Genomic DNA, 12,127 nt, shown 5'->3' with positions numbered 1-12,127 from the left:
CTCCCCTTATATCGACACTAACTTAGCAGACTATTCATCTTGCGACTGTTTTGCGAAGATGTGTTTTTATTTATGTGACTATGAAGGGGTAGTATGGCAAATGAAACTTATTCATTATTTGTAATTGCGATTAATGTAATATTCATACTACATTAATCCGATTATATAATTAGCGGTTTCTTTGAAGCAGGCGGGTAACGGGAGTTGTCTGCGTAATGTATGTCAGACCATTATAAACATTCAAACTCACTAGGGAAACAAACTCAAATTTCATGTACATTAGTCAGAATTTCAGCATGACATTTATCCATTACGTTTTGGGTCTTGTTAATCGGTCCACGAATGCCTCGTTTCAGGTAGAAAGAGTTGTAATAATGCGGTAGTCTAATAATTGAGAGCAGCTCAACCTCCGCAATGGCCAACTTTGATCAACTCTCTATTGTACAGAGTAAATTGGTGTCCGGAGAACAAGTTACTGCAGTATCCTTTACTCCATTAACGTTGTAAATAATAGTTTATTTTATCAAGTGCTTGTATATTACCAAATTCGGTAGGGTTCTTGGTACTTGAATTCCTTAACGTAAAAGGTACATGAGGCAAGTCTACTGCAGGAATTCGTTCGTGCTGCCCGTGTTTTGGCCTTGGCCGAACATCAGGGCAATCATGCCTTTTTTGTTTTCATCAGTTCAAGATTTCCTGTACAATTATTCTCTGATTTGACCCTTGAAAGGGTCATACCAATTGATTCAGATTTTAGGTGTGAATTAGGTGAGTAAAAGTGTTACTTCTGTTAAAATTTGTTTGCCTTAAAAATGTTCATTAATTTCATGTGAATGATTGCATTATCAGTTGATATTTTTAATTTATTTTAATATAATTTATTTTCCACATTTTCAAAAAAATGTTATTACCGTTAGAAAAGATATACATAATAATTAGTATGAGCATGTACGTAAGTTTATCGGAATACTTCATTACACGGGATGAAGCGGAATCTCGAGTACGTAAGATAGGCGTATAGAAGATGTAAATTCAAGCTTGTGTCTTGTTGGAGAAGCAATTCGTTATTTAAAACATTCCTGCATTAGATCGAGTTTTGGGCTTATTTTAAAAGTTGTTGAGGATGACCATTTACTTTATTTCTGAAAGAAATTCGCTATAATAATATAAAGTATGCTGCATTGTGGGTGCTTCACTCCTGGTTAGTATAATGACAATCGTTACTCCCAATTTTTGCATGTCAAGTTTCCTGTAGGTATCATATTGATGACTTTCGGAATAGGCGGAAAATATGTGTGAATATTTCCTTGCAAAAAGGGTAAAATGCATATTGTTTCAGAAGGATAGGGGGAGTCTATTCCAATAAATTGTTATGAAGGTTTGCTTGAGTTCTGTCTACTGGGTAAAAATGAACTAGATTGCTTTGTCTGCAAAGTAAATGCTTTCATGAAGTAACTGCCACCCCTAAGAATATTAGTTACTGCATGAGATAATTACAAGTTTATTTCGACGAAGTAGGTAATACAGTTTCAATAGAGGCAAAATTCAAGTTTGTGCAGAATGAAAAACCACCAGATATTTCCCCCATTGTGGTATTTGATCTCTTCAGATTTCAAGTTAAGCATAGGCCTATATTATAATGTGCAAGGAGTGCCTTTTAAGCCCCTCTTTTACTTTAATAGTGACCTGAGGAAGGAGATGTTTTTGGTTAGAATTTTATAGGCAATTCTTTTCCTATTTTTTGAGAAAGAATTACCAGAACACCAATTGAACATGTCTATAATGGAATTATTAGTACAAATGAACGAATTCAGCTATCTTTCCTAATTTCCAAAATCATGAGGTTTTATCAGCATACTATGGGTATGGGCAGACATTTAGTAAGGTAGCTATTGAAAGTGATCAGTAATGTGAGACCAAAAACTCTCCCTTGAAGGACACCATGTTGTTTGAAAAATGGTGAAGTTCCCAGTTATCAATGAAAACATATTAGATGTATATTATTTTAGACAGTGATGATGATGTATATTGCTTAAACTGCTGGTGTGAGAATGTTGAACTATGGCACTGTTGCCATTTATGCCTAGAATGTATACCAATAATTTGATTTGCAATTTTTCATTAAGATACTGGAGCACAGCAGCAAGTAGCAACTGATGTTTTTGTCAATATATCATCAAGAAAATTGAAGCTTTTATTCGAAATGCCATCTGGTAGTCGAACAGGAGAATTTGTCAGTGAAGTCTTTCGAGCAATTGAAGGTGATTAATTTTCACAATTAATGAGATTTGTTTTCTTACAGCGATATTCTGTGAACTTAAAATATATCTCACTTCACTTGCCGTTCTAGTGTCTACGAAAAGACGTGGCCCTCCACCAGAGTTCAAATGGTTGCATAAATACATTCCTCCCAGTAACCGAAACAGTGGTACATTTAACATGGATGGCTCAACTGTGGAGGTTGTGAATAAGAGTCCAACAGGCCAGTCAGGGGATGCTGATGATTTCTTGACTAAGGTCTATGGCGTGGAAACGGTAAGTTTAATCATTATTTATCCTAATTTTTGATTAGGATTGCTCACTTTTAGGTATATTTTAATAAGGTACCAAAATAATGTTTCAAAAATGGTACATTTTGAAAATATAGGCTGATTTCTGTTTAGTCTAATCTTAAATTTTATTTATAAATTGTCCAGTGCGTGACATAATCCTACTTCCCCTTACATAATAACATAACGAGACCCTCCCAATTCTGGATCCACTATTCCAGAGCATAGAATGCAGTCCTACAATCCATAAACTTTGTATTGTGCATTGCCCTCTTTCATCTCAAGTCTTCCACCTGCGAGAAAATATGTCCTTGAAAACTGACCACTCAATTCTTTTACCATGCCTCAGATGCCAATTTGAACTTAACTCATCATTTGTAATCTCTCCATCCACGTTCTTACATCTGATTTAACATTCATTTGTTGCACTGATAACAATGCCATTGGCTATTCTGAACTAGTTATTTTTTTATAAGTTACAGAGTACCTTTATGTCTTTAATTCACATACTCATTACTCAAATACCTATTCATGAACTCTTTCTGATCAAATGTTGTTTTCTTCCACCTTCCTCTGTACTGAACTCACTTCCTCAAGATCATCGGTCTGTTTTCTCTTCTATCAAATTTAATGACCTAGTCTATGTATAACTCCTTTCTGAAGAACATTAGTGTCCTGGTCTAAGACATTGCCCTTTTTGTTGATGTTAGTGTGTATAAATACACCTCTTTTGTTCTGTGCTTTATTACAACTGTTGGTATTATTCTGTTTAAGATAGAATTCAAATGGATGCAAGCTATACAACAGTACAAAAATACATTTCTTTGTATCTTTCAACAAAACCTAACCTGACATCCCACACTAAAATAAACCTCTCGTCAATTCCGAATAAGTCCTTCCTCCCTTCATTCCAACCAACATGTTCATTTTTTTCATAAACCTTCTGTTGCCTTCTCGTCTCTATCATATTACCAATAAAAATGCTAATGACAATACAAATACTGAGAATATTAATACTATTGTTATTTTATCATTAAAATTAGGTTTTGGATGGACACCTAATGAACAACATTAAATTCCTTTCTCTCTTCCAACTAAACACAACCTGACATCTGACACTACAATAATGCCTTCTTCAATTCCACGTACTTTCTTCCCCCCTTCATTCTGTCTGACATTCCTCTCCTATACCTACTCCTCTCTCGCTTCCCTATTATTCACCCTTTTATCGGGGATTGGGATGGTGCGGTAGCTAAGGTACAGTCTTCCTATTGAGAGGGCTTGGGTTCAAATCCTAGAGACAAATAGTTTTCAGCGGTATTCCGATCCTTGCTTGAGGTGCTTTGTGGAGAGCACTTGAGTGAGTATTTCATCTGTTGGATGGGACATTAAACTGTAGACCCCTTGGTGCCTTTTGACAAGAGTAGGCTAATGCTGACCCTGGGTTTCTCTCCACCCTTCCTTTCCTCTGTGTCTGACTCTGTGCTGAGAGCTATTAACCTTGGCCCTAATATCCTGTCGGTTCGTTCAATTTGTCCGTAAGCTGGGATTCTCCTATTATTGGCTACCCACTAAAATCTCATGATGAATTTTTCATGAATCATTTCATCCATGCACTTCACCTATCCCAATATACGTAGTCTCCAAGGAACCAGAGATTTGAAAACGCTGGATTTCCTCCTTGCATCCATTTCTCCCCAAGCAGTCACCCCTGGGAGTAATGCCTTCGACTCGGACCATGAGTAGTCCCTGAATGCAATTTCCCGGAAGCACTGTGGGGTTTCACGTACCCCACCAAAACAATTCTTCCATGCCTGGTCAAAGACCTTGCTGGGAGGACATTAATTGCTGCCTCGACCTCAAATCCCCTGGGGGTATGCTCTCTTCTTTGTCTCCTGAAGAAGCCATGGATTTCCTTCATGCCATCTTTGAGAGTATCTTAAAAGACTTTATAATGATCGTGAAGCCAAAGACGAAAAAATTCCCCTCCTGGTTTATGGTTGGACACAATATAAATTCTTAGGAACAAAATTGCACATGGTATCCGTCCAAAGCTTTTCTCAATGATAATACTCGATGCACCTTGACTGAAGTATGCCTTTCCTCTTAATCACTTATCCGGCATGACTACAGGGAGTGTACACAGGGTCTATGTTCATCTATTACTTCCCACCCAAAAAAATTCTGGTCTCAAGTTAATCGCTGCCGAAACTGTGCACAAATTCCAGATACAGTTTCTCATAAAAATGTAAATGCTGTCAAATCAGATAAGCTAACTCTCTTAATTTCTTTTGTATGTCTTATGCCTCCAACGAACTATCCCTTACTTATGCTCACTTCCTTATGCCTTATGTTAATCGCTTCCTTTCCTAAATACAGATCAATCATCTGGAGGTTTTTGAATGCCTATTCAAAATCCCTATCCATCGTTCTCCAGACCCTAATGGTCTTAGTCACATATTCGTCCCTAACTGTGCATTCTTTCCTGCCTTGCCTTTAAGTCTACTACTGAATTGCTGCTTTTCCCTTGGTACTTTCCCTACCCAGTGGAAAATAGCTAGCATTATTCCAATTCGTCAATCTGATCCAAAGAATGATGTCTCTAACTACCATCCTATCTCCTTTCTTCCCATTCTTTTTACTGCTGCCAAGAGAATTATTCTAAACCATTGTTATTATTTTACATCTTTTCTGTCCAACAATCAGCATGGTTTCCTTCCCATTGGTTCATGCCTGACCAACTTGGCAGTTTTTCAGTCCCATTCTGTCACCTCAATAGCAAAAAATGTACAACTAGATGCAATCTTTCTTGACTTCTTGAAAGCATTTGACTCTCTCAACCACTGCCTTCTCCTCCGTAAGCTCAGCCAACAGTACTTTTCTTGATCTGCTCTCAAACTTCCTTACTAACAGATCCCAACAGGTAATACTATTTGGTATCACATTCACTGTGTCAACTAACATCTGGAGTTCCCCAGGGTTGTGTCCTTGGGCCTTATTTGTTCAATCTGTTTATTGATCATCTTGCCTCCCTTATTGATCCCTAATAAGCCCATGCCCTTCTTTATGCTGATGACTGTAACGTATTTAAGCAAATTCTAAAAGTTTCAAACTACCATGATCTACTGGATGCCTTAAACAAAACTTCTGAATGGTGTAATACGTGGGAACTTCAAGTAAATCTGAGTAAATGCAGCTTCATGTCAATTTCATTAAGAAAACACACTGTTAACTGTCAATATACTATTAACTCCATCCTTCTCAATTGCTTGTCCTCAGTAAAGGATCTAGGAATTTGAACAGATTCTAAAGTTAATTTCAATGGGCACATTCAAACAGAAGTCAGAAATAAAGCTATGTCCCTGTTAGGCCATCTCTACCACTTCATGGAAATAAGTAAACCACGAGCATTGCACTCATATTTTTGTACGATTGTCCTTCCGCTCATGACTTATTCACTCACCCTTCTGGTCAATGTTAAGTAAAATACCAGGCCACCAATCTCTGTAATGCATCCAAAGATGTAATTTTATCTTCGCTTTCCACCTCTAACTTTCCCAACCAAATGGTTAAATCTGATTTAAAGTTCATTTAGAGCACTATTAAATCTCTTATTGACTGCCCTGAACTGCTCTCCCATATCAACTTCAAAATTCCTCCACGAGCCACCCGCACATGGCTCTACATGCCCACTCCCAGGTTATCACAAATTAAACGCTCTCTTTCCTTCCACATCTCTCCTGTTTGTTGAACTCATTCCCTGATTCCATTGCTCCTTTTAGGCTTTCCTCTAACATGTTTACTGACCTCCCTCTGTCCTATTTTTCAATAATTAGATGAGAATATGAAGACCTTTTTCATTTCTGTTGTTAATTTGTTAATATTTGTTTTTTTGTATGTACGTGTTCTAATTTGTATGTTATTACATGATCCACTTCAAATTGGCAAGTTACTGCTATAAGTGGTTCTATTTCCAAAAAAATAAATAAATAAAAATAATAAAGTTGTTTTATCATAAGCACCCAACATATTCCTGGAAGAAATAGTAAAAGAGGTATGGCCATTGCTTGAAATAGGAATAAAAGTCAAATGGGAATTCTTAAAATCAATTGGTTTTTTGAATGATTAAGCTTTGGTCAGTCAGCCAAAGAATTAAAAACATTTGCCAAGCTCATTAGAAACTCTTTGTAATGGTATGGGATCTGAATCAATGTAAACAAAACAAAGGTTATACGGTTTTTGATAATGAAGGAATCTAAGTTAACTATTTAAAAAAGTGTTCATAAACTAGAACAGGTGGAGCAGTTTACCTATCTCAGAAGGGTTAAGGTTAAGTAGTAAAGACACAAGGAAAAGAATTGCATTAGGCAAAGAAGCTTTCAGAAGAAAGGAATTGATGCAGGGCCATTGAGTGAGAATGTTAAGAAAAGGCTCATTCAAACTTTGATGTGGAGTATGCCTTTGTATTGTGGGTTTTAACACTGATATTGAATCAAGATGATGGGCGTAGATTGGATGCTTTTGAAATGTGTCTGAAAAGTAGAATGGAAAAGTTGAAATGGACCAAAAGGAAAACAAGCAAGGAAATGCTGGGCATGATGGAAGAAGTGAAAGGATTACATGGGTGATAGTTAATAGAGGCAGGAAATGTGGATGCAGTGCGATAGGATTGGTAATGGCATTTTGAAGATTGTGATAGAGGGGAGAATTTCAGGCAAAGGAGGAAGTAGCAGGAATATGATAGGGATTTTGGACAGAATGGAGGAAAGAAGTATTTGTAATTGAAGAGGGACATACTGTAATGTCAGATGTCAGGTTTTGTGTTCTTAGGAGAGACAAAGAAATGTAATGTTGTTGATTTGGTGTCCATCGAAAACTCACCTCAAGTGCTGGAATAGTTATTGTTACTGTTAATTGTTTCTCCACAGCTTTATGACTTGGAGAGCCCAGACATAGCAGTTCCACGTCAAAGTATTGCCAAAGGAGCAACCCCTATAGCAGCTCGAGAAACTGTCATCAGGCATCAGATGACAATGAAAGAAGATGATTATACTTACACTCAAGTGTTCAGGTAAAGTTGGTGAATATATTTTCATATGCCATAAAACTCATGTCACATTTTTACAATCACTTGGTTTTGTCAATTATAAATAATCAGGATTTTTTCATATTTGATGATTTGTTCTCTCCCCTGTTGATAATGTGAAATATGATGATTCTATGTTTCTTTATTTAGGGTTTATGTTGGAACTTGGAATGTAAACGGGCAACCTCCTTCGGTGAATTTATCAGATTGGCTTGCACATGACCCTGAACCACCGGACATATATGCCATTGGTTTTCAAGAATTAGACCTCAGTAAAGAAGCTTTCCTTTTCAATGACACTCCTCGTGAGGAAGAGTGGCAGTAAGTTGAAATTTAATGCGGTCATTTCCTGATGCATTTTATATTTCCTAATATTGAAATAGAGTGAATAAGTTGTGCTGAATTAATCGATCATTAATAAAGATTAAAATTTTCTCTTCGAATAAGATCTTTATCATATTTTTATTCAAGTGCATTATCTTTTATGGCCATCGAAAATGAGTGTAACTCTATCATAAGGTTACATCCAATCCATTTGTATTTGCATTTATTTGAAACCGTATTGTTTCTATATTAGTTGGGTTGAAAATCGTACATTAGTATAAATAAATATGGCTTATGAAAATGGCATCCTGTATGTGAAGCTGTAGAGTATCACTAAAATGTTCAGTATTCCAGGAAAGTCTAAGATAATCCATTAGGGTGCATTATTAAGTACAGCAGATTTAAAAAAAATCACAGTAAGAAAGCACTTTAAGAGATTAGTATGACATATCACTATGGATGGCATGCACAAATATCACTGGTATTATTTACTCTTGTGCATAAAGGAAATATGATTTCCTTGAAATTTCAATGGATTACTCATAAAAAGGAGATTTGTATAGATGAAATGCATAAAATATGTTATACAGTTACATATATTGGTTCCATACAGTTCTGATTGCATAGAGTCATTCCATGAGTATGTAAGGAATAGAGTCAGCTACCAAGAATGGAAAGAGGATATACAGTGAGGGGTGGATATTGGTTAAAACCTTAGCTCACAGAAATAAATTGTCATTTTTGTTGCTCCAAAAGTTAAACAGATTTCAAATTGTGGTCAAGCTGCCTAACAATAGACATGATGCAGACCATGGCTTCGTAAAAATAGAGAAAATCTTTTTTAATACCATGAATGCTCCTTTTTTTTGCATCGTGTACTTGAGTTTTCCAATGTCACTTTGTGAGATAAAAATGTTTTTGTAGCTGTTATAATTTTGTATGTGTTTTGTTACTCCATTAGGATGTCTACATTTGTGAAACTCACATGAAAATATTAATTTATCCACCTTATTAGAGGCCTGCTCTGCCTTAGATCACGAAAATTTACATAGTATTAATATTTTGTAATAGGAAGTGTGGCAGTCATTGGATGTCTATTCATGCGGACTACGCATAAGTTTTTCTGGAATATCATTATAACTAGTTTTTATTTAGTAATTTTGATCTCAAGTTAAATTGTGGTATATTCTAGTATAATGAGGGTAGTATTCACTTAGCTAGTCCAATGAAAATTTTTGGATCAAAAACATTTGATCTACTTTTTAGCTATGGCATTTTGTCTGACTATAGAATACTGACTTATTGTAAAGAAACAGTCTAATAGCTCATTCCTCTGTTGATTCGTGTGAAACTTACTTTTCTGAAATATCGCAACATTTTATATCCTGCATTACAAGCTAGTCCATGTTGACTACATAAAAAGAAATAGTCATTGCCCTGACCTTGATAACTCTATCATAATTTTTCATTGAATTGCAGTTTGCACTTAAAAAGTTACATTTTTATTTTGCTGTTTGCTAATAATTGTTGGCAATGTTTGGAATGGGAAGCTCATTATGAATGTTGGCCCTCATTTGCCTTGCTAACCTTCTTTACTTAAAATCTAGTGAAGACAAGTTTCTTAAATAATCTTATTACTGTGTACAAAAAGTTTCCCAATCCTTATCTCATACAATTTAAAAATACAGCACCATGTGTACAGCTATTTTATAGCACTATACATATGAGGGGAAACATTAGTCTGAATAGTGAAATCACCGTGAACCATCTCCAGCTTAATGGCAATATTACTCCTATTTTGAGAATTTTATGGAAAAATTGATCCTGCTAAATCTTTCCTCATACTTTTATGCAGCCAGTTTGTATGCTTTCATTTATGTTCTGCCCCCCTTGAGCATATCTGGCTTTGGCTTCACCAATCTTTTATGGTTTTCCTGAACCTGATCCCAAAAAGTGAGTATTAATTTTATTATCCGTATGCATACTAATGTCTAAACCAGAAGGAATAACTAATCGTAGAATTGTTTTCCACTCGATAAAATTTATTAATGGCCGGGTTTCGATGTATTACATCATCATCAGGTAACAAAATGAAGTTGTGTGCCCTTCATTTTGCACACAGCTTCATTTTGTTACCTGATGATGTTGATGTAATAAATCAAAACCTGGTTGTAAATAAATTTTATCAAGGGGAAAAGTGCTATAATCAGTTATTCATTATGTTCGACTTCCACTTCATCGCACCTGAAGCTACTCAATTTGTTCTAAACCAGAATTTTCTCAATTAACCATGCGCCCTTGCTGAGGATAATGACCTCATTAACCGCTTCACATTTTGTAGCTAGGAATCATGTCATACTGATTATGCATTTAGGAAACTCTAGGTTATCCATTCGAGAATTATCTAATTTTCATTTATTCCATTCTGCCTTTCCTCATCGCTATGAACATTCATTCGTGAAATTATGTAATTAATTTTCTAATCTCTCTTTCATCCTCTGATGTTCTCTTTGAACCTAATACAAGTTAAATCATGTCGAAATTTATTGGTGAACTGAGTTGTCATAATGAGAACTTATTTTTTATACAACTTGCCTTATACCTTATTTGAAAACAATATTTTAAAGTAGTGGGGCAAATTTTTTCCTTGTCAATTATCCAGTGATAAAGAAGTTGAAAAATAATTGTTTTATTTACCTCCTGCTTCATGCATACAGAGTGGCTCAACTACATGGTTTTAACATGTATTCCCACTATCTTCCTTATATATTTCTCCCCTAGTTTATTCTTGTTCAACTTGTAACAGATGATATTATTTTTCCTTTGAAACATTTTCAGAACCATTTATCAATTTTTTTAATAATACACCAATATTTCCCAGCAAACAAAATTCCTTCCTGTCAATTTAATTTTCTTTCAATGTGGTTTTATTTACCCAGTCAGTCTTTTCTCTTAGTGTAATAATAAATTCTAAAATAATCCTCGTCCCTAATCACCATCCTTCTATAATCCATGGGGGGATTCTGCCAAGTTATTCTTCCCTCATTTATGCCTATTGAAAAAGACTTCCTCCGAGTAATACCTGAGACAGTGTCTCAAACACAACCTGACATTCAACCTTAGTACAATAGGTCCCTTTTCAATTCTGCATACTTCCTTCCTCCTATCATTCCATGTAACATCCCCATCCTATTCCTGCCCTTTCCTAGTCTGCCCAACATACTCCCCTCTATCAGTCTTCAGCATCCCACTGTGCATCACATGCAGTTCTCTGCATCCATCTTTCCTGCCTCTTTTCATTTCTCTCAACAATCCCCTCTTCTCCCCATCATACGGAGCATTCCTCATTCGTTTTCCTTTCAGTCCACCTCACCTTTTGTATCCCTCTCCATACCCACATTTCAAACGGTTCAAATCTATGCCTACCATCCTGCTTCAATAACCACTTTTCTGCCCTGCACAAAACTACGCTTAATGACAAGGATTTGAAAAGCCTTTCTGCATTTCCTTACTCAAAGTCTGTTGTCATCTCCCACGTCATTATGAAAACTTCTTTGTCTAACGCAATTCTTCTCCTTATGTCACTACTACTTTGACCATTCTGGTCCAAAACACATCTGAGATAGGTGAAGTCCCACCTGCTCTAGTTTTTGCCTTTCTTTTTTTAACATTTAGCTTAGTTCTTCTCCTCAAAAACCACATAACCTTTGTTTTATTTACATTTATTTTAATCCCATACCTATTGCACTGACTTTTCAATGAACTCAGCAGAGTTTGCAACCCCTTTGATGACTGACAAATAAAAGCTTGGTCATCAGTGAACCTAACTTATTTTATGAATACCATGCCGACTTTTATTCCTATCTTTATTTCTTCCCATGCATCTTTAACCATTTCCTCTACATGTACATTGAACAGCCCTGGGTATAATGGACACCTCTACCTCACTTCTCTTCTTAATAGTGCCCGTCTAGATTCTCCATCTGCCACTCATACCTGAGCGGTCTGAAACATGTACAGGTTTTGCATAAGTCTCATATCCCTCCTCTGCAATAAATTTATTAATTCAACAAGTTAACTCAATCAAATGCCTCTTTGAAATATACAAAACAGGCAAATACATCCTGATTGTACTCTATGTTTTTAGTGACCTAATTGTTGCATTGGA

The 12,127-nt window shown here is 35.9% G+C and overlaps 1 protein-coding gene across 1 annotated transcript in view; it reads left to right on the top strand.

Annotated features, from left to right (window-relative positions):
* Window positions 1–21: 21 nt before the first annotated feature.
* The window catches only part of Ocrl (Oculocerebrorenal syndrome of Lowe), a 41,804-nt gene continuing 29,698 nt past the window's right edge, over window positions 22–12,127 (top strand). The window contains exons 1-7 of the mRNA XM_071599459.1: window positions 22–217; window positions 357–480; window positions 588–768; window positions 2,127–2,261; window positions 2,351–2,535; window positions 7,478–7,620; window positions 7,786–7,956. Of these exons, the coding sequence (XP_071455560.1) occupies window positions 415–480; window positions 588–768; window positions 2,127–2,261; window positions 2,351–2,535; window positions 7,478–7,620; window positions 7,786–7,956 (881 nt within the window). The 5' untranslated portion in view covers window positions 22–217; window positions 357–414. The remainder of the gene's footprint in view (window positions 218–356; window positions 481–587; window positions 769–2,126; window positions 2,262–2,350; window positions 2,536–7,477; window positions 7,621–7,785; window positions 7,957–12,127) is intronic.

Source organism: Hetaerina americana, unplaced genomic scaffold, assembly GCF_022747635.1.
Source record: "Hetaerina americana unplaced genomic scaffold, ioHetAmer1.1.p SCAF_11, whole genome shotgun sequence".
NCBI lineage: Eukaryota > Metazoa > Arthropoda > Insecta > Odonata > Calopterygidae > Hetaerina > Hetaerina americana.
Note: the sequence above shows the minus strand (reverse complement) of the source record. Positions and strands in the feature narration are given on the sequence as shown.